At 38.3% G+C, this 22,936-nt stretch overlaps 2 protein-coding genes across 6 annotated transcripts in view; one reads left to right on the top strand and one right to left on the bottom strand.

The window, feature by feature from the left end:
- SGCG (sarcoglycan gamma) overlaps positions 1 to 4,118 on the top strand; it is a 127,509-nt gene extending 123,391 nt beyond the window's left edge. For all 3 annotated transcript variants that reach the window (XM_072795777.1, XM_072795779.1, XM_072795780.1), the window contains 2 exons: positions 636 to 759; positions 3,322 to 4,118. In XM_072795777.1, the coding sequence (XP_072651878.1) occupies positions 636 to 759; positions 3,322 to 3,495 (298 nt within the window). In that variant the 3' untranslated portion in view covers positions 3,496 to 4,118. The remainder of the gene's footprint in view (positions 1 to 635; positions 760 to 3,321) is intronic.
- Positions 4,119 to 8,199: 4,081 nt separating this feature from the next.
- Positions 8,200 to 22,936, bottom strand: part of SACS (sacsin molecular chaperone) — an 89,802-nt gene continuing 75,065 nt past the window's right edge. For all 3 annotated transcript variants that reach the window (XM_072795774.1, XM_072795776.1, XM_072795775.1), the window contains one exon: positions 8,200 to 21,084. In XM_072795774.1, the coding sequence (XP_072651875.1) occupies positions 9,527 to 21,084 (11,558 nt within the window). In that variant the 3' untranslated portion in view covers positions 8,200 to 9,526. The remainder of the gene's footprint in view (positions 21,085 to 22,936) is intronic.

Here is a 22,936-nt window from a genome sequence, read left to right as displayed (position 1 = left end):
TCTCTGGTCCATATGTTCATTCCTGGTTCTGTTTGACTTTAACACAGGAGATTCTGATAAATTATAAAATAAACAAAGCTAGCTAAAGCCAGTCTCTATTCTGTCTATCAACCCTACCAGTTCAGAATTTTCACAAAAGAAATCTTCACATCTGCCCTGTAATCCTCCTAAATTAAAAACAAACAACATGCAAACAAAACCTAATAAGTTTACATTCTATTTTATGAGCAGGTAGCAAATGAACATGTTACCGTTAAGTTTGTCCTTTTTCCCCAAACAAGTTTGTGTTTTCATTAAAGAAATAGCTTTACAAAGTTATTCACAAATAGCATTTTCTTCTAGTGTGATATGCAGAGTGCTTAACCCTGCCATCTGAAACTACTATGTACGGGTGGAGCTGTGTAATCTTTTTATGTTTTTAGAGGATATTAATTTTGTAGACTCATTAATGGGAAGTTAATTTCTTCATTGCACATTATTTCTGGATTTGTCAATAAAGAATGTACACTACAAAAAAATGACAATGATACTATATACTTTATTATTTGTAGTTTCTATACAAATCCATTCAATGAGGGATTCCTGGGGTGACTTTTTTTAATACTATTTTTTGTTGTTTCTTTCCCTCATTTCAGATTAGAGTCCCCCACACGGAGTCTAAGCATGGATGCCCCAAAGGGTGTTCATATTAAAGCTCATGCTGGGAAAATCGAAGCTCTTTCTCAAATGGATATCATTTTTCAAAGTAGTGATGGAATGGTGAGTTCAGTGTTATGAAGCTCCTGTTGTATGTCCTGATGACTTTCAGAGCTGACAGAGAATATCAGTTCTGCCATTACCTGCTATTAATCCAACTTCTCTCAATATAGTGGTCACTAGGAGTTACCTGTAGATGATGGCCATAATCGGTTGTTGCCTTGAGCGCTATGCTTGCTCACATCATATTATGTTTAAATGAAAATTAAATATGAAAAATAAAAGCTTTAAAAGTCAACCACAATAAGGATAAAATCTGAAACTTCAGGTCCAGAAATAAAAGATCATTGATACAAACCAAAGTCATAATGAAGCAGTAGAGCACTCACTACCCAGTATTGATTGTTCTAGCACTAGATCAATTCATTAATTACCTGTTTGAGTTCAGGAAAGTTAACAGGCCTCTCCACACCTGGACCTATCTTCTCATTTGTCAAATAGGAAAAATAATATTTGCTTAACTATGTCACAGAGTTATGAGATACCAATGTGGTGATATAGGTGGTAATGTTTGAAATTACATTCACTTACTATTAAAAGGAAGGTGTGATTGAGGCAGCAAATGGAGACCATGAGAGGCAGCTCATAAGTGTGGACAGGACCCATCCAATGGCAGCCTGCTAGTGTAATATAAAAGACATCCAGTGAAGCCCCTTTAAGTTGTAACTTAAAATGTTATGAGGCCAAGAGCAGATAAATGCCAAAATGGAAGTCAAGAATTCTGGAATCTCATTACTAAATTATAATGTCATTACATACTTAAGATGTATTATTTTGAAAAAATACTAATTTTAATTTTGAAATAATAACCACTTATTTCCACAAATAAGGTATCATTTTTATAGTAGCACACAGCCTGACTCATAATTAAAGTTGATATCCCTTATTACTGGGAGCTAGTTCAAAGTGTGGGGGTGGCTGGTCTCCCACAAGATATATTCCCATAAAGATAAAGGAAGGTGAGCAGGGATGCAGTATGTGGACTGCCAGTGATGACAGTTTGCTAGAAGAGCAGGAAAAAAATAACAACTAGAAAAAAATTCACTGATTAACCATAATAAGGGAGAGCAGAGAAGCCAACAAGGAAAAGCTAACACACATTAGGGAAGACTAGGTAGCCACAAATCCAAAGCATCAGACAATAGCCTAAGTAGGTTCTGTGTTGAAAAAAAAAAAATAGATTTAATTTCTTTTACTCTAACTGTGTCCCAGACCACAAGGTAAATAAAGCTCTGCTTCTATTACTGTTCCACCCATGGCTTCACATGGCAGTGGTCAACTTCCCCAGGGGGAGTACAGATGGCAAACATCAGTTTATGAAAAGAGTAGAGTTCGTGGGTGAGAGTATATAAAATAAAGGAAGAGTCCAACCTTGTTTGTGGGGGGAAAAACATGTGCGTCCATGACATACTTCAATTCCTTCTAACAAGTGGGTGCGCCCTGGAGTGGGTAAGGTTAGAGTACCCGGTGTGACAGTCTTTAGTTCCCCAAAAGATTTCCAAACCCCAATTAAGGGCCATTTGTTTACATTTCAGTTTAATTAAACCATAGGAGGAACAAAAATCCCAATAGCTTCCATTTAACCGTAGTTGGCTGTAGTCCGGGTGTCTACTGCTTTTCCACATCTAAGAGAAGGCAGCTGAGTTTCAAATAATATTTTAGAAGTTAGGGAAATGGTAGCTAATGATGAAGTCAATCACCTCTCACAGGAAAAGAAAACCAACTGAAATTCCAACATTCACAGATAAAAATTATTAAGATGACTGTATTTCTGTGACTTGTACTTTACCCTAATGAGGTAGAGGTGATTTAGCATAAAGTCAAAGTAAATCACAAAATAAATGTGAATCAAAAGAGTTTTTTGCAGGTAATTCTGAAAGGTATTTCTGGGAGTGTAGCATCATAAATGTTCCTAGCTCAACTAGCACAATGGGTTTTTTTTTTTAAGATTTTATTTTATTTATTCATGAGAGACACACAGAGAGGGGAGAGAGAGACAGAGAGAGAGAGGCAGAGACACAGGCAGAGGCAGAAGCAGGCTCCATGCAGGGAGCCTGACATGGGACTCGATCCCAGGTCTCCAGGATCAGGCCCTGGACTGAAGGCTGCGCTAAACCGCTGAGCCACCCGGGCTGCCTGAGCACAATGGGTTTAAAAGAAAAAAAAAAAAAAACACTTCAGTTTGGAGAAGGAATTATTAAGCCTCTGCCTAGAAATTCTAGAAAACTAGAAATAGGCTTTATTTTTTTTAAGATTTCGTTTATTTATTCATAAGAGACACAGAGAAAGGCAGAGAGAGAAGGCTCCATGCAGGAAGCCCAATGTGGGACTCGATCCCATGACCCAGGGATCACGACCTAAGCCAAAGGCAGACGCTCAACCACTGAGCCACCCAGGTGCCCCTAGAAATAAGCTTTAAAAGAATCTGATCATTATGACCTAAGTCAGGTGCCTGTTTCATTTTCTATGCAGAAAGAAACCAACCTGTCTGGAGCATTTTGAGATAGGAGTTTCACACTACCGTGTTCCTTTCTACCACTTCATCTCTCCTTTTCTCCCAAACAGCTTGTGCTTGATGCTGAAACTGTGTGTTTACCCAAGTTGGTTCAGGGGACTCAGGGTCCCGCCGGCAGCTCACAGAGACTCTATGAAATTTGTGTGTGTCCAGATGGGAAGCTATACCTGTCCGTGGCTGGCGTGGGTACCACATGCCATGAACACAGTCACATCTGCCTCTAAACCACCTGCATCTGCCATGGAGCACCTGCCTCATTTCAGTGAGCTTTACATTGCTGACCTCAAGCCTTCACACTGAGCTACTTGACATCCTGGTGAATGGTGGACAGTGGATGGGAAGTAGGAGGTCACACTTTCAAAAGGAACTCAGAAAAATAGGCCAGTGAAGGTGTTCTGATGAAAATACATGATCTCAGAATGGTGTGCACATTATTAGACACAAAAGCCTAGCAATAGCAAAAAAGGGGGGGGGGGGAGGTATTCCACTAGGTTTATTTTCCTCAGAACCATTGTGACTTTTTTCTTTCTTGTGAATAATCAATCTACAATGAAATACTGAATCGCGTGTGGAATTAATTAATGCTGTTCAGCCATGACTAACTTCCCATAAAAAGTAGCATTGATCAATAATACATTGCCCCTCCAAAGGTGTTCCCAGTCAGACCCACAAGTTCTCCCTTTTAATGCAAAGTGTGTCAAGTTTCAGAAGAAATCTTCAGGTTTCTAGAGGACTTGAGTTGATCTGAATTTCAGTGTTGTCAAGGAATAAATTATACAAAAATTAATCATGTTTTCTTTACACGTAGTCAATAAGCAATAAAAAACCAACCAACATTTTTCACAAACTTGTTTGTCTTTGCTTCCTTTAATCCCCACGACAGTGCTTTGAGGTAGGTATTATGTTTCCCCCAAGTTATGGGATGATTTTAAAAGGTTCAGCTAGGACAAGTCAGAAGGTCATACAGTAGCTAGTGAAATTAATCTGAAATATGACCCTCCATGTGAGCAGCTGTTTTCACTTTGAAAAACTCTGGTATGTTGTCTCACTTTATCCAAATGTAAATGGGATTATATTCGTTTGACAAGTAAGGAAACCAGAGTCCAAAGGGGTTTTGTCATCCACCAGGACCAAGCAGCTAGTAGGTGGTGGGACTCAACCGCCCAGCCTGTGCATTTACCTCTTAACACAGTATAACAGACTGGATGTTTCTATGAAGCTTAGTACCAATTGTTTATATGTTGTTATGTAAATCAAATAGGACACACTGAACCTATGAAAACAGGCTAGCTTTGTGGAAGTCACTCACTCCGTAAAATGCCAGTTGTCAAAGAGTGATGCGTTTGGCTTGGTTTGGTTTTGTGTTTTACTGGTTATAATTAGAATCACCGAGCAGCACAAGATGTGGTAGGGCCAACAGCATTGCAACTCTCTATTTATAGGGTTTATAACTGTAAACGCAAGTTCAGGTTCATTTTTTTTTTTTTTTTTTTTTTGCAGTCTCAGAACTGAACGTAGAAAAGTGAACTCTTTTTTAAGATTTTATTTATTCATGAGAGACACACAGAGAGAGGCAGAGACATAGGCAGAGGGAGCAGCAGGATCCCTGTGGTGTCCCAATGCAGGCCTTGATCCCAGGATCCCAGGATCCTGACCTGAGCCAAAGGCAGACACTCAACACCTGAGCCACCCAGGTGTCCCATGTACACTTTATTTCTAATGCTGTTTGAATAAGATCTTCATTTAACAGGATAGCCTGTTTTCAAATTGCTATGTGCATTAACATTTGGAATTACAGAATAAAAATTAGGTGTGTCCTGAACTCGACCCTAAATATAATGTGCCTAAAGTTTCACAGGGGGTGGGTTTTTTTAGATTATAAATTGGTATTCACCTTTTCTGTTTAAAGTTCTGATTTCTTAATGTCTGCTTTCTTGCTACAACATTCTGTCATAGTAAGTAGTACTGCCTTTGTTTTGTCATATTTGCTCTCTTGCTCCATGTTTGTGCAAAACAAGTATCTTCAAGTTCAGTTGACACAAGGTCAAGAAAAAGAATCAAGGGGAAATTATGAAGGATAGAAACCTTTAAATAAAAGATGTAAATTACTTTTTGCTTTGTTTTTTTTGCTCCCTTGCTACTTGGAATCATGATGAAAGAAGTTATTGTGGATAGCTGCATTCTCCAGAGTGATAAGGAATTCATCCTTGGTTAGAATCAAAACTTTTAGATAGGCTGTATTCTAAAACCTATTACATAAACCTGTCCTTTTAAACATATTATGCAATGTAATTTAAATTGTTCTTAAAGGTCCAAGGTCCTGACTATGAATGTACCAAATGAACATACCTAATTAGCCATGTACACTAATATTCTTATATTCCAAGTGGTCGTAGACTATTGGGTATTGATACTTGAGCAACCTCAGCCCTTATATCTTTTTCAACTTCCAAACCAGCTGAGTAGACACAAGTCAGAAAGATGAAGACCAAATTATCAGATTTAATAGTAAAGAAATCTGATTTGCAGCAAAATGGACTCCCTAAGACCTGAATCATAGGATTGTCTCCTGGCTCAGGAAGAACTGTGGGCTCCGCACTCCTGTAACTCACCACGTGGAAGAGAGCAGACAGACAGACCAGACCTCTCCTGAAGGCACCCAAATTCACAGTAAAATTCACAAGTGAGCCTGGCATGTTCGGGTCCTTCCCCACCCTTTGCCCCTGCCACCCACCAGGTCAGTCTCCACTGCTTTGGGGATCAGTGAGGGAGAGCCCAAGCTGTTCTGAAAGGCAGAGCCCCTCACGTGAAGGCTCTTAGGTGGTGCTTATATAGTTTTTTTGTCCCTTCTTTCCCTGATTCAAGACATCAAATTTACTCATATTCAGCAGTGTGCTGTGTTTTAAATTCCACATCAGATTTGCTGTTGTTTCAAAGCCAAATAAATTTTTCTATCAGGTGCAAACATGCAGGTGGAAAAAGAGGATCTAAGGGCACCACTAAGTAAAAATCCATTTTGCACTGAATATTCAAACAGTGCAAATCCTTTAAACAGTGCAGATCCTTTAAATCCAGGATGCACCTTCACACCCCCAACACCTGACATAAGGCCTGCACACAGTGCCCGGGGGGGGTGGGGGCGTGGGGGGTGCTGTTTACAAATGAATGAATGACACTACTTTAAGCCATTTTTATTCCAACAAGATAACAGAAAAAGCCTTTGGAAGCCAAACCATGCGGATATCCCAGGGGTAGGCTGCACTTCCGCTCTGCCCAAGTGTGTGCAGCCGTGGCAGCCTCCTGCCCTCTGGATTCTGCACCTGTCAGCCCCCACAGTCACGGGTCCCTTCCTGGAAAGAGATCTCTCCATGTGTCCATCTGTACGTCTCCTGCTGGTTCTGTTTCTCATAGAACCTCAAATAATACACGGCTAATTAAAATCTATTAATTACTCTTTTCTACCAGCACTGCAAATGCTGTCCTCGAGATCTACAGAACTCGTCAAGTACAGAACATGTCATCTGGCACCAAGGGAAGCAAATCCCCCACACCTGCACATCAGGCCCATGACGTCTTCTCTTTATTAAGCGCTAATGGAACACTTTGCCGATGTCATCCTGCGGCTCTCGGCACTGCCTGGCCTCCCACTCCCCGTTGCTTTTTAAACTATCTGGGCTGCACAGGTTCTCGCTGAGTGTCCTTGTGGAGGCTGAGAACAGTTCTGCCAACCTGTGGGGGGAGGCTTCTGTCCCTTGCTCACCAGGCAGCACAGCACCTGCTCCTGACTGCAGGAAGGCCTGTCCCAAATCCTTGCTAGACTGTGTGCTACTCAGAGCAGCTTCTCCACACATGCACCAAGTTTCCATTTTCCTTTTAATAAGAAAAGCAGAAAGGGAAAGCATAAACAAATAAAATACAAAATTAGTTCATGTCAGAAATTCCTTACCCTGAATTTCAAAATCTAGAAAGCTCCAAAAATATGAACATCTTCCAAATACGTCTGCAGCAAACTACTGGTGGTGAGATCTGACCTGAATTTAGGTGAGGTTACATATTAAGCTTAGGTATTCAAGTCAGTGCAAGTATTCACAGGCTTCACTGCAGAAATATTAATGTGTTTAGGAGTGCTACCAACCCTCATGGGAATGTTTGTATTAACCTGCTAAAATCCAAATTCTGAAATACATCTAGATCCAAGGGTTGTATATCAAGGACTGTGAACCTGTATTTTTTTTTTTTTACAAGTATAGAAAACTAAACAAAACAAAAACCAACAACTCCAACTAGCTCAACTAGCACAACGGCCAAAGTTTTCTGTATAAAGTTTAATATCAAAAAACAAAATATATTCCAAGTGCTGAATCTGCGTTTCAAGGTAGCAAGCACTTCTGAAGATGTCCCAGAAACCTGAAGACCCAGAATTTGGTTAAGCACCAGAACAGAAACTCTAGCCCTGGTCTGCCTAGCTTTGAAAACCTATGCGTCAGGTATAAAGATGAACATCTTCTGTTTAGGGCTCAAGAGTAAATTAGCCCCAGACGTGCAGCCCCCTCCTGAGGTAAGGTAAATATCAAGTCAGCCTCTACCTATGGAAGAGCCACAATACCTAATGTACCTGCAGCCAAATACGTCTATATATGTGTGTGTACATATATATGCATATCTATCTATATATCTATATATATACACTGTACCATATATCAGCTAATCGTATTCCATAAAAAGGAAAAATAAAAGTATTAACTAAACCAATGAGCACCTAATAAACACAGTATACATCAAGTACTTCATATTCAGTCATTAAACAAAGAACATACTAAAATTCCAGTATAAAAATAAAAAATTCTAAATACTGCCAATAAGTATACCTCAAAACATTATAAAGGAAGATACTAAGTTTGATTTTCAGGAAATACCAGTTACGATAATTTCATATGTACATCTGCTTTATTAAAAGTATGGCACTTAATATAACAGCAGAAATAATTACATAGCTTCACATCCAGAAGCAATACAATAATGGAGGCACAAACATTCCTTATTACCATAAAAGTAAAAAAGTTTTAGTATGTTCCATAAGCCCTTAATTGCATAAAATATTATATCTAGCATCATTTACAGCCAGCACGCTTATATAATAAAACTAATTATCATTACTTTTTTACATTCTGCAAAAGAACTATGCCGAAATAAGTACAGTATAGGAGGACACTCAAACAGGATGAAAATCAATTGTCAGTTCTGAATCATTCATGGGGAAAATGCAAGCTGATGATTCCTCTTTTATAAACTACTAGATATTGTCACAATGGTTTTACACTTTTTAAATGTTTTCAAAGTAAAATCCAAAAAATTCCACTAAGTGCCATGTTGAAAGAAGATATTTTTTTTAACTGCAGCACCTTTAGACAACAAAAGATTGCATCCCGTTCAATCACGCCATATAAATTATATTTTTGGAAAATATGTACAAACAAACAGAAAGCAAATGTTCTAACAGTTGACAAATGTTTTGGTAAGCAGTTCTTGGACGCAATATCAACATCTGGTGATAAGAACTGCCACCATGTTGAGTTTTCCATACGTTACCTTCATGAAAAAGGAAGCCTGTAAACATAAGGTGTAGAAAACCATTTAAAATAAAGATGTAAAGTGCACTCAGTGCACCCTAAGAAGTACTATCTGCATACTCTTAATCAAGTAATATTCAGGATTAAAATATTGTACCATTTTTTAAATGTACTGAGTATATAAGATGTAAAATTGCAACAAATTCATAATCAGAGCCAGCTGATAATAATGCATCCAAAAGAGGATCCGATTAAAGAAGTGATCAAAGACTTAATTCCCCTTATTTGTTTAAACCAATGATATGTCCAGTGTTTCATGAGCTCCTTCAAAAACACCATGTTAAAAACAGAAAAGTAACTCCATCCTCATCACAGACATACACAGACTCTTATCCAACAAACCGCTAAGCTTTGGTTACATAAAGTGCAGCTCAGTAATGTGCCATCCCAGCCATTCAAATACACCTAGCAATTCTGCAGTTGCCATCTTCAAAACTGTTCTCTTTTAGATTCAGTTAAGGGATACTGATGTTTAACAACAACTCCAAAGTTCTTCCCAACGATCTGCAATGTGCTTTGCAATTCTTAAATAACTGGCAATGAAGCATAAGGAAGTTCAGCAATTCATATTTGTGCTACAACACAGTCCAGGTCTAGCTCTGCTTTTTTTTTTTTTTAAATACCTTCACACTTTTTGTTGTATAAAATTTTCAAGTTTTATGATGATACAGGCTGTACATTCCATCACCCTCATGGCAACCTCAGAGGTGAACCTGTCATTTGGGATCTGTGGGAAAGGAAGTAAGTCGGGGTATCTTGTTTTTAAACTGTCCACACCATAAGCCTCCAATGTGTGGACATCATTTGTCAATCCTTCAAGTTGTTGACTGTATTCCTCTATTTTTTGTGCAAGTGCAGTTGGCTTTACATCTTTATCGGACTTCCCTCTCACAGCATAGTCAGCGGCGATCAAAGCTAGTTTGGTAGAGAGGTGACACTTAAAGCACACCCACTCATTGGCATTTTTATGAAGGTCATTCCTGGCAGCTGAAAAATTCGCTCTAGCTTGTCTTAACCATCTCCGTGCTTCAACTGGATTACCAACTGACTTAAAAGTGGGAGGAACAAAGAACCTTTGAGAGTAGGTCTGTCCAGCTGCAGGTGTGCTTTTTTCTTTATTCTGTTGTTGCCTTTCAGATTTGTGGCTCGTCGCCTCTTGATTCCATGAAGTATAAAATCTTTGAAATGAGTACTTGTCTGACTGAAATCGGGATGCTGAGGTTGAAAATGTCCGCCTCGAGGCTCTGTCTGCATTCTGATCTAGAAAAGCCTGTTTCTCTAGCCTGTTGATTTCATTCTGCAAGTGTTTAAACACTTCATTGGCAATGTCATGATTCTCTGGATTTTTGTCAGGGTGCCATTTCAAATACAACCGCCTAATAATCTTTTTTCTTTCAGATTCTGGAAGTTTCCAAGCTTGCTCCACCACTGATGTGACTTCTTTTAAGATTTCTGGTAAAGAATTCACCTTGAGCTTTTTAGGGGAATGATGTTTTGAAGACGAGGTCTTCTGGCTCTCTCTACCGGAGAAAAGAGGAGGAATGCTTCGTAGACCAGGGGCTAGGAACTCAGTAGGGCTGGTTGGTGTAGAAGGGGCACTATCTCTGCTTTGAGAGCTTTCCTCAGGCCTTGAAAACTTATACAGATCGAGTGAGCTAACTATTTTATATTCACTATACCCAATATCAATCTGATATATCTTTCCCAGAAAACTAGAATTATCAGCATCTTCTCTTTCAACTTCTTGTACAATAATTGCATATGTATAGGTTGGCTGGTATGATCCATAGATATCACCACCTTCAGCATCAACAAGGTACCCAACATACTCTCCTGGGTAAAAAACATTCATTGGATCCATAAGCAGAGTATAATGGATTTCGGCAGGTATTGGGGTACCAGGCATTGGAAGTTCCAGTTTTGATGGTTCTGAAGAGTCATATTTTACTCCTAAACTATCAAGCTTCTCACTGATCCTGTAAATATCATTGCATCCTAGCATAGCAATTAAATATGAAGTGTCAGAAATCAAATTGTCCGTTGCTGATTTCAGTGTCATTGCCAATGCTAACAAAAAATTAATGTCCTTACTGTCTGAGTGCTGTATGTACAGCAGAATGACTGCATTACCAAATCTCTTCAGAAAAGCAAAAGTTTCACTTCTACTGTGGGGAATAGGATTAAAACCTTTAACTCTTAATGTTGTTTGAAGCTTTTCAAAACAGGACACTTTCAATCCTTCTCTTAGGGCTTTGCAAAGTCTTATGGCTTTTTCTTCATTGGCCAGGAAAGCATTATCATTTTCATGCTTCATAATTCTAATTAGTCCTGTGATGAACTGTTCAGAAGACAAGAGTAACTGCAATCTGCCCTGAAGAGAACACAATGCTCCAAACTGACATACTTTGGGAGTCTCTTCATCTAACTGCTCTTCAAGTATACTGCTCAGTAAACGAGGTCTAAGTTTTTGAGGAAAGAGCATTATCAATTTAGTATGAAAGCCATGGTCCTTCCCCAAGTAGCACTGGCTAAGATCAACCAACATCTGCACACCAATATTCCCCTGGATTCTACTTTTGTAATGCGGTGCATCATCAAAAACTAAGATGCTCGACTTTACTAGTCTGCCATCCTGGCTTGGAAGATAAAGTGCGAGGTCTCGTACATTCTCCAGATCACTCCTCACCTTGACTGAATCATTCTGCAGACTCTTAAATAAGCCAGAAACTACTCTCTTAACTGTGCGCATTTCATTAGGATCTAACTGTTTTCCTTCAGAATTTTTGAATATGCGGCTCAAAACTTCAACATACTGCTTTGTTGAAATAATATCTTCAGTACCCAGATGTTTGAACAACTGGTGAAATGTGCCCAGTTCTAAAGGTAGCTTATATAAGTAAGGTTTAAAATCAGATTCATATTCTAGATTTATCACTACCTCCTCAGGCTTCAGGAGTTTCCAACCATCTTCTACCATCACGAAAGCCACCCCACGCAGCTGAAACCGAAACTCCCTTTTTTCTGCACTGAGAAATTCATATATGCTCCTTAAGACCTTTGCTCTGGTTTTTACCATCTCTTCATCCAAAGTGGTTATGTTGCATATGTTTCTGCAGTTATTAATGACCTTATCGAGAGGAGGATCCAGGTTCACATTAAGCATACTTAAAACTTGCTCAAGCTGTTCCTGTGGACCAAGGTCACTACCTTCTTGTTCTCTGATGCTCAAGGGTGTGGCTTTCTCTGGAAGAATAGGGCAGGATGTCCATAAGAGTTGGAGCACATCACACTGCTTGAATTTGGGGTTTACTTGTGCTCCATTGAACTTTATGAGAGGAAGTGTTCCATTGACCTCTTGGTATTGAGGATGAAACCTAATGAATTCAGCAGGGGCCCGCTCAGGACACAAGAATGGTATTAAAGAAAGTTCTTTCAGAAAATTTCCAGATAACAAATCCATTCGTTCTTGGAATATATGATGGAGGAGAATATCAACCGTATTTTGCAATGTTTCCTTAGACCAGTTTTCTGTATTAGCTCTCACACTGATTTCCTTAGCAAACTGTAGCAACTGCTGCTGAGAAAGTATGTATTTCAGGCCGATGTTTCGTAAGAATTCCACCCAGGAGGTCATGAATGTGGCTTGATTTTTGGGCTTTATAAGTTGTTCCAATTTTTTAAAGAAGTCCTTAGGAATAAACAGCTTTTCAGGAAGCATAACTTCAAAAACTCTCACTGTTCTATCATAGAAATGTTTTGCTTGCTTTAGTCGACTGTTGGCATCATGGATTATCAGTAAACTTTCCAGTTTTTCAAAAAGTTGTTCCTTGATTTCTGACAATTCCTCAATGCTTGATAATCTATTCTTAAGATAGATTAAATGCTCTAATTTTGCATCATAAGAGAGATTTTCAATTTTTGGTAAAAGGTGTTTCAAATATACCTCAAGATCATCTACAGGTACACAGCCAAGCACCTCATATAGTTCTTTTAGGTGTATTTTTTCTTCAAGAAATGCAGACAATGACGATTGTGTCCATTTTTCCACTTCAGCTGAAGGGATACTTTTTGTGAGTACATAGCACGTTCCAAATTTTGCGATGCTCATGTAGCGACCACTGATGGATTTGTAGCATGGAAGTGATTTCAAAATTTTTATGTCATCTTGGGACATCAAGTGACTCAAATTGCAGTTGAAATACATCAAAAGTGCTTCAAAGTCATTTTCTACTAATTTTTCAGCCCTAAATGTTGAAGTTTGAACCATATAATGTACAGCCTTTAAAATGCTTGTGGGGCTCTCTATGTTTGCCGTGTGACATGACAACAGAGGAACAAATGCACTGTCTTTGGAGCAGATTTTGTTCAATGCAAGTTGAATGCAGCCAGCTTTCATTAGAGCATGAAAAACTTTATCACTCTGGGCATTTGGAAAAACTGCAATGTGCATGAGACTCAAAGGAAGCAGAACATCACCTTCAGGAACTACAAGCTGATTGGCTGAAACGGTAAACTTTGTTCCTGGAAGCAATGCCCAGTCCTTTAGGGTTTCAACGACAATGTCAAATATTGGTTGTGTTTCCTCCTGATCTTCTTTCACATTTACAGACTCGCTAATAAAATGCCATGCATTCTTAAGCCAAGACTCACTTGCAAAATTGTCCTTCCACTTTGTACAATTTTTGGTCTTGTATTCACGAGGCAACACAGAGGATAACAGATCAGCAAAGCTAGAAATGTCAAACACTTTTGCAACCTTACAGTTCAATAAAATATTACTGTATTTCAAATATAATGTATTCATGAACAAGTCTTTGCGAGATGGAATCAATTCATGGTATGTTGTCAGAAACTTGGGTCGTTTTGCATCAAATGTCTGCAAAACGCTGTCCAGCGTAATGAGAAGGGGCAGTCCTTCCACTTCAATTTCATTTTCTTCTGCATCCTTAAAACAATAATCCACTAGAAGTTTTAAACTATGAAAAAGCTTTAGGTTAGTCTGCTGGAGACGGCAAGGCAGCTTCCCAATATGGCAGTTAGTGTCAGGAGATGAAAATGTCATTAAAAAGGACCTAACATCAGCAGGAGTGACATAACTGACAGGAATATCTGCATCTATAAGACAGTGGTATAGATTCGCAGTTTCATCACAGTTATAGACCAAGTTGAAACCAATTTCTAAAAGCAAATGTTTCAGTCTGTAGACATTCTCTGCTACTGTCTTGCGGGTTGTAATGTTATAGTCTGCATTTTTAAGGTGCTGTAATTCATCCTGCAGTAAGTTGTCAAAAAACGGTCTGGTTTTATTGGAAGTAGACATATTAATCCAAGTAATTATAACTGCAGAGTGTAAATCAGAGCCGTCAATATTGGGAGCCCGTACAACAGGCAGAAGACGTTTCATGTCTTCATGAATGCAACTGTAAAGGGCTTTCACCAGACAATATAAATCTGGTTGTAGGTCAAGCCTGTTAACTGGGAAAAATGATAAAAACTTCTTTAAAGTATCTTTTACTACATGAATAGGCGTGTTCTGTAAAACTGATAATGTTGGGTCAGAACCAGGAAAATAGCGCTTTTTCAGCTGGATTAGTAATTCAACATATGCAGGCGCTATTAATGCTGTCATTAAACTGTTATTCCAGTCACTACGAACACCAACTCCATTATCATCCCGCCACAGATTTCTTCTGGCTGAATCTAGAGCAAAGTGGCCATTCACATGAAATGGTAATCCCGTCTCTAAAGAGAGGGGCAAGAAACAGAAGGCCCTGTGGGGCTTTTTATAGTTGTGAGTAATGCAAGCAGCTACTCCCCCACGTGGAAACAGAGTGATATCTTGATTCTTGTGAGCTGATATAACACTCTTAGACACTTTTTCCATACTTGAAAAACCTGACCTATTACAGATTAGCCATGTTGTAAGATTTCCTTCGGAGTCTTCTGTATCCATAGTATAGGTTATCTGTTGAACTGGTATGTCTTTGAGCTGTCTCTTTTTAGTAACACTATCGATTACAGATGCATGAAACTGCTTCCTTTTCAATCTGTCCCCATCCGTGATTTTGCCCTTTACAGAATACAGCACATTCAGAGCTCCAGTCCCTTTATCTATTTCACAAATAGAAATCTTTTCCATGTGATTAAGAAACATTAAAAGTTCTGCCCCATCTGACCGCAATTTGTCCAAAAGATTCTGGACCATTCTGTCTGATGATGGAACTGAAGAAATTTCTGAAACTTTTGCCATTTCTGCATTACGAAGAGGAAATCTAAACATTGTACAATTGTCCAATTTAAAGTGGGTTCCCAAATAAAGATCCAGAACATCTGAGAACTGTGTCCTAAAATCTGCATCCAAATCTCTAAACATGCGTCCAGGACTAACAGATGTGGCTCCTGGTGCATATCTGGCATGAGGATCAAAAATACATAAGATGTCATTGCCAGAAATAAAAGAAGGGCAGTCTGTAATATGATACACAGAATTGAATCCTATTCCATACTGTCCAGTTTTACAAGGATTTCCTTCTTTGGTGCCTTTTCCAAGATTCTGAATTCCTCTGACATCATCTTCTGTAAAAGGTTGGTTATTGTACACACAAAGTGCTGGCCCTTGCAGTGGAGCCCACTTATCATCAAATATTCTATCAACTGGATGCTGTCTAGGATCAAACACAAAACAGATTTCTGTGGCCTTTGCATCATCAGCATTTTGAAGAAGCTCCTTCAACATTTCCTTTTCTGAAGGATAGGCATTAAGGATACTCTTAATTCTGCTGGTCAATTTTTCTTTCTGCCCAAATTCCGTGCCAAGTGTTGTAAAACAGATGTTGGATGCATACCTCTCTAAGGCTTTATGTCGCTTTGGGACTGCTCCTAGTTTTACAGCTACTTCCCTGGGTATATCAGCATGACAGTATTTTACAGTGGTGTCCTTTACTTTAATCCAGGGGCAGTCATTGTAGCATAAAGATTTAGCAGGGAGAAGCTTGAGATTAGTATCTGGCAGTAATATTTTGCCATAATTTTTCTCACAAAATTCTTGTTTCTTTTCTCTAATAAGACTCCATATTCCCTCACTAATTATTCGCCGGCAAAGCTGAAAATTCTCTTCTGTTATTTGCTTTGTTCCTTTCTCTTGATCAATAGATTCCAAAACAAGAGCAAAATCTTCAACAGTAAATGACTGCCTCACACCCACACTTTCAAAAAGTTCACGAAAATTATTTTTGTACTTATTAGGCAGCTGATAAAGGTATGGTGCTGCTTCAAAATTCAAATGAAAAGAAACTTTTTCTGAGTCAACATATGCATTCTCAACTAGAATGAAGCTAAAGGGTTTTAATTTTTCAATAATCGATATCTTAATCATTTCATTTTGCATCATTGCATCATGAAGGTATTTGTAGCAAGCATTGGTGATGTTCTCCTGGTACAATGTAACCCCATCATCAACTGATTTTGCAACTTCTTTCAATTGGTTCACAACCAGATCAACTGTTGGCTTCCTTAGTAATCCCAAAAACTCCTTCACAGCCAATGACACTGAACCACATCCTCTGAAGGAATGTGAGTTTTCATTTAGAATTGGTTGCAAGAGACAAACTATATCCTGATGCTCGGCTGTATAAAGGTCAATTGCTGCAAACATGGTTTCAGGCTTAAAACTGTTACCTTTCCAGTCCAAAGAAAATCCTGCCGGCTTTGTGAGAAATGGAAGGAAGGGGATTGTTTGATATCTTGCAGCAAAATCCTTTGCTCTAGGATCCCTTATTTTTAGTTTTTCATCAATGAGGCTTAACAGGATACTACTTCTTAGACAAGCAGCAGCATGATCACTTTTATTAATTTCAGCCACGGACTGTGCCCGTTCCAGCATGTCATCCCATAAAATGTCATCTTTTGCCATACCTAACTGAACCAGCTTAATCAAAATAATAGGATTAAGATAATCCTGAGTAGAACCATAAGGAAACCGCCCATCTTTAATATCAAATAACTTTGCAACTCGTCCTTCAGGGTGTATTAATCTTGATGGTAAAACCAAAGGATGCCCCTCCAAAGAGCAAGGAATACATGGTGTAACACGAAGAATTCCTGAGAACTCATCAATTTTTTCATTTAGAACAAAATTCATTAAAGGATCTCTGAGCTCTGCTTCGATTTCTTGAATATTTGGGAAAAACACTTCATAGAAAAATTGTTTCTCTGAAAATGTATTTTCAAGCAGTATCTGTTTACAGCCAGCTTCTTCAAATCCTGATTTTACTGAAGAAGGAAGTTCAACAGCACAAAGGTTTTTTGACCCGGTCTTCTTGAGGTATTTCAAAAATATCTTGAAGGCTGCTGGACCAACATCTTTTCTTTTAAGTATTGAGTCATCTAGAAATCTCACATTCTTCATGGAAACCCACATGGATCCATCAGAGAAGACTCTGGTCAATTCTTTCCCTTTTCCATGAGCTATATCTTCATAAAATCCTTGGCAAATTACAGAAAAATCATCATGGACTAATTCAGGATCAGGCCACACTGAGTAGTAAGTATAGTCCATTAGCTCCCCATTTGTGGCCAGGTCACGGAGGACACTGAGTGCCTCCAAGTAAGCTTTCACAATAACGTGCCTCATGAAGGTGGTATTCCATCGTCCTTTTGTGTCCGTCTTCCAGATTTCTTTTCTATTTGAAGTAACAGCAAAACACCCATTGATGTGAACTGGCAATCCTGTTTTTATTCGTAAGGGTAAATAGCAAAATACTTCTCCCACATGTGGTTTTACAGCCCACTTCTGATCCTGGATTTCAGACAGCAGAACTCCCACTGCCCCACAAGGAACCAGCCCTAGTCTTCGTCCATTTTCATTCAGGGAAAACTTCAGAGCCTCTCCTGTATCCATGCAGGTACATATAAGCCATGTGGTACACTCTACTGTTTTTTGTGGCAACTCATCTGATGGCTTTTTTGATTGGCCAGACTTAGCCATTTCAAAGAGGGCAGTTAGGTCATCCTCTGGACCTCTGAAAAGTGGTGACTGTAAATCAGCAATCCTTCTGAACACATGGTGAAATTCTTCAACGGTGATCTGAAGAATGCAAGATGACTTTGGCGCATCCGCAGGAAGCTTTTTATTACTACTGCTGCAAGTCTTCATGAGCCTAGCAGCTTCTTTTAAAACACTTAAGACAGGAGCACTCAATGCTTTGGAAGGACAGGGTTTTTTTTTAATTATTACTGTATCTTGTGCCAAGCTGGGGTTGGTTTCCTCAATTTTCAAGTACTTCAAATACATTGAGGTCACACTCTGAGTGAAAATGATAAGCCTGTGTCCACAGAGACTAAATTCATCCACAAGAGAGTAAATATCTGCTGTATTATAGCAGGTACTACTAACTTCACTCACTTTCGCTTCCTGTTGCGTTCTAAAGGACAGTCGGAAAAGAGTTCCACTGTAGCTGTAAGGTGCTTCTACAGTCAAAGGTAACTGACAGCCAAAAACATCTATGAATGGTTTGAACTGATTAGGAAATTTCCTGAGTCTTTTTTGTTGTTTACTCCAGTTAATTTTGATCCCAGGATTAGATTTGTCTTTAATGTGTTTACTAATATGGTTTATGTTTGGATCGAACATTATCATGAATTCTCGACTCATAATGATGGGAATGTCGGTGATATGGTACACAGAATTAAATCCAAGACCAAATTTTCCAACTTTGTCAACCTCTTCCCTCTTTAAAGATTCTCCTAACCTGGTGATGTTCACAAAATCTGAATCTGAGAACTGAGAATTATTGAATGACCACAGAGCAGGTCCATGGCAAGCTGCCATGCCTGGGTCCAGCAGATTCTCTCGAATGTCCATATTTCTTCGCATATCAATCATGAAACTGCATTCGGTTGCATTTGCATCATCAGCGTTTTGAAGTAGCTCTTTGAAAATATCGGACACTGAAGGATATTCTTCCAGAATATTTTTAATTCTTACAGTAAGTGGTTCCCTCTGACCTGACTGCTCAAATCCCATGTTTTCAGGATTGATCAGTCTTGTGCTAAGGCATGGAACTTTCAGCCATTCTGCGGTTTTCATGGGTATGTCCTCGTGCACCAGAATGATTGGTTCCACTGAATCTTCCAGTAAGTCATTGAGGTCATCAACTTTGATGTCACAGTAACAGCACTCATGTATTGGCTTCATGATAAGTTTGGAAGGATTTTTGCTATGATGTATAGGAACGGGCGTGTTGGGGCTTGCTGGAATCTGATTGCTGTATAGCCATCTGATGATATTCAACATAAGATGAAGATTTTGTTTGCTTTCTTGATCACTGAGATCTTGGTCACTTTTGAGATACACCTTCTGAATGACCATGGAAATATGATCTGATGTCAACTCCTCTATTGAACCACAGACCTTAAACAGTTGATGGAATTTTGCCATGGTTTTAGGGACACTATGCAAATATGGCTGAAGGTCAAGATCATGAAATGGTTTTATCACAGCTTGGGCAAGGGGACAAAATTTTTTGCCAGTCCAAACCCATGGAAATTTTAAGGCTCTGAAAGCATCCTTTCCTTCACTCAAATGATCATGCATGAATCCATAAATTTCAAGCAAAATATGCTGAAATTGATAGTAGTCTTCATCACTAAAGGTTTTTGAAGTATACCAATCAACAACAATTTTAAAGTGTTTTAAGACAGCACTGATGCTAGGTTTGGTGAAGATCCCTAAAGCCTTCTCCAAGTTAATATGAACACTCTCAACAAGAGGAAGTGACGAGCCGACCAGAATTGCATGGGCTCCGTCACACATATCTGGTGGCGCACAAAGGTTACAGACGTCTCCCTTCCAGACTAAAGAGCCTGGATAGTTTGGTGGCCTTTCTTTGCAAGCTGGAACCCATTTTATTTTCTTCAGAGTCATCTTTCCTTCAGATGACTGCAACAGCATATGATTCTTGTTTAAAACCATTAAGAGTGTTTTGGCTTTCTTTAGAAGAATGTCCTGGTTTGGGCAAGAACTGACCTGTAAGTCTTCAATTTTTTTTGCTACTTGCACAACATCATTCTCTTTGAGACTGGCTTCGTTTTTTAAACCAATCTGTCTTAAAGAGTGAAGAATATCTGGTGAGGTAAAAACTGAAGGGGGGAAACAAGTTTCCTCTTCATTGTAAAAAAGGTCCTTTAGTACTTCTATATCAGGATCAAAAAGTTCACCAGCTGACACCATCTGTTCCTGTGATATCTGAATGAATTTTAATGGCATTAACCAGTCCAGCACATTTGGGTTCTCATTTTTAAGAGAGGACAGATTCTCAAGGATCCATAACATAAGGTGTGTTACCTCATCGTGTGAATAGAATGCATTTTCAATATCTCTTAAAATGAGCTTTATGCAATGAGTGGTCTTTAACTTCTCTATTTTCAACATGTTTGCCAAGCGAATAGTAGCTTCATCACTACTATCTATTACTGAAATAGAGAGTCGCAGATCTGGTGCAAGTTTGGCAGTATGGTGCAAGACCTTACAACCTTTTAGTTTCGTGTAAGAGGAAATGCCCTGATCAGATAAATGGTTAATTCGCTTGAATATTGGCAATTCCTGAATTATTCTTTTCTCCTTTTCACTGCTATCAGTTAAACTAGCTAAAAACTTCCTCAGGGCATCTTTGTGTGTGGGAAGGAGCGAAGCTATCTGATTGCACAATTTCTGCAGTGGCATCTTCTCCATTATCTGCAGAACAGCACTTGGTAATGGTGAATGAATGTATTTTTTAATAAGTGGATGCTGTATGGAGGCATCTAATTTTTTAAGGACAATTCCTCCAAGCTTTTGTACAATGTCTGCTAAAAATTCAGGAAGCTGTGCTTCAGATTCATCATCTAAAATGACTAATGATGGAATCCTGAGTCTAATGAGCTCCATACACGTCTGACCTTCTTCTAGTGTAGTTCTGGGGATAAGTGGCATCTCATCAAATAAAGTCAAATCCTCTGAAAAATGTATATAGAGATTCTTCCAAACCATCTTAAGCCATGAAACAGATGGGTGATTTTTGTCTTCATCAAATGGGTACCACTGAACAATCAACTCTCTGCCAGGCCAGAATGTATTCATTACTTCTTTGATAAGACGTGCAAATCGTTCTGGATTTAGAAGCTGCAGCTGAGTACATGGTCTTCCTGTAAATCATATACAGAAATGTTATAAATACATATAACTCTACTGTAACTTAGCTTTCTATTCTTGCAGATTAAGTAGTACTACCAAACCATTTTTAGAAGGTTTTAAGTACACTGTAAAAATTAAAACATTCAGCATACCTTGGCTAAGTAATTTTTAAGTAATGACAGAGAATCTACATATTCATCTATATTTATAATGACCTATGGGAGAAATAATTCTCTTTGGAAAGAGCTTATTTTAAATAAATATATAAAATGCATTTACGTTTATTTTAAAAATTATCCTCTGATATTCTACAAATGGCATCAACATGGGAAGGAATTTTTAGTGGCCATCTGTCCACAAATAAAAAAGCACCAAAGAAAATGTGGATAAAGCTTAAATAAGTGCCATTCTATATAAGGGTAAGGAATGCATCAACAAAACCCAATATGAACTTCCTTTCTTCGTATTTCCAGGATGGAAACATAGCGACATAGGATGAAGAGAGGAGCATAAGACTAGAGTCCCAATCTCTGATGACCAAAACTCTCTGAAGCTGAGGCAGCAAGGAAACTTACCAACTTTCACCCACTAACAAGATATGTAAGGTAAGTGTCACTTAATCTTTGTGGGGCCTGAATTCTCTGGAAAAAGGATGGGGAATGAAGTCCCAAAACTGCTTCATTTACATGCCCAAGTATGGACCATATTCACAACTTTTCCAAAGTAGCTTTTACCTAGCTCCTTATTCCTTATTTATTAGCATGTGCTCTTCAGAGCCCTGGGATTTTGCAGAAATGCCTCAGAGACAAGGAATAGGAGCAGCTAGGCACTTCTGAGAAGGCAGGGCTTGTCCCACCATGCCGCTCCACTTCTAGATGTTTTATAAATGAGGAGACTAAGATTTTGTCTAGGGAAAAAGATTTTTGCTAATTTTTAACTACTGCTACAAAAAATAACATTATTTCTAAGTGCCATTTGTGTTTCAAAGTATTTTAAAAATACCAATAGGAAAAGATTCTTCAATAACACCATATACCAATAGGTATGTGTTAGTCTATATAGAGAAATAAAAAGCATCTCAAATTCAGTAACATTGGATTCAATCTTATTGAATTTGAAGAAAACTAACAATTTCTTTCCTATGTACACAGAATTTCTAGACTCTTAAAAGACTAATTTAAAAAAATTATAAAAGAAGGCACACTTCAAGCCCCTTGAAACTTTTACACATCACTATTTTTTAAACAAGAAAGGACACCCTTATTCCATAGTCTTATGCATCAGAAAGATGACTTTACCTTCTACCAAGAAAACTGATCTTTCATGCTACAATAATACATTTTTAAATTACTGCTACAGAAACTTAAGGGCAAAATTTTACAACTTTTGAAAGATGTCAATACCCAAATTCTGAATATCTTCAGTTTCTACATGTGTGGTTTAGGGTAAATCAAGTAGTAACATTTAAGAAATCATAAAATCTTGTCGGTAGTCTAACTAGTATAGTCTCTTTGACCTCGGAGTTCCATTAAAATATAATTTATTATAATTAAGTTTTAACAATGTTCCATGAAAATGTTTATTGAATTGGAATTAATAGAATATCTAAATCATAAGTAAGGCAAGGGTATTATACCAAAGAGACAAAATAGAGTTAGAAATTAAAAATCTGAACACTCTGAAAACAAAAATAAAAACATTAAATGTGCACCACACTGTTCTCTATGTTAATAATTGCCACATGACGTGCATTTTGTAGATAATCCTGTCTAGTATCCTAAAAAACATATACCCACCTTCAGGAAAATTATCTAATATTAATGTATAAATAAAATGCCAAGAAAACACCCACACCACATATAA

The sequence above is a fragment of the Canis lupus genome, chromosome 24 (assembly GCF_048164855.1).
Source record: "Canis lupus baileyi chromosome 24, mCanLup2.hap1, whole genome shotgun sequence".
Taxonomy (NCBI): Eukaryota; Metazoa; Chordata; class Mammalia; order Carnivora; family Canidae; genus Canis; species Canis lupus.
This window is presented reverse-complemented; position numbering and strand designations above follow the sequence as displayed.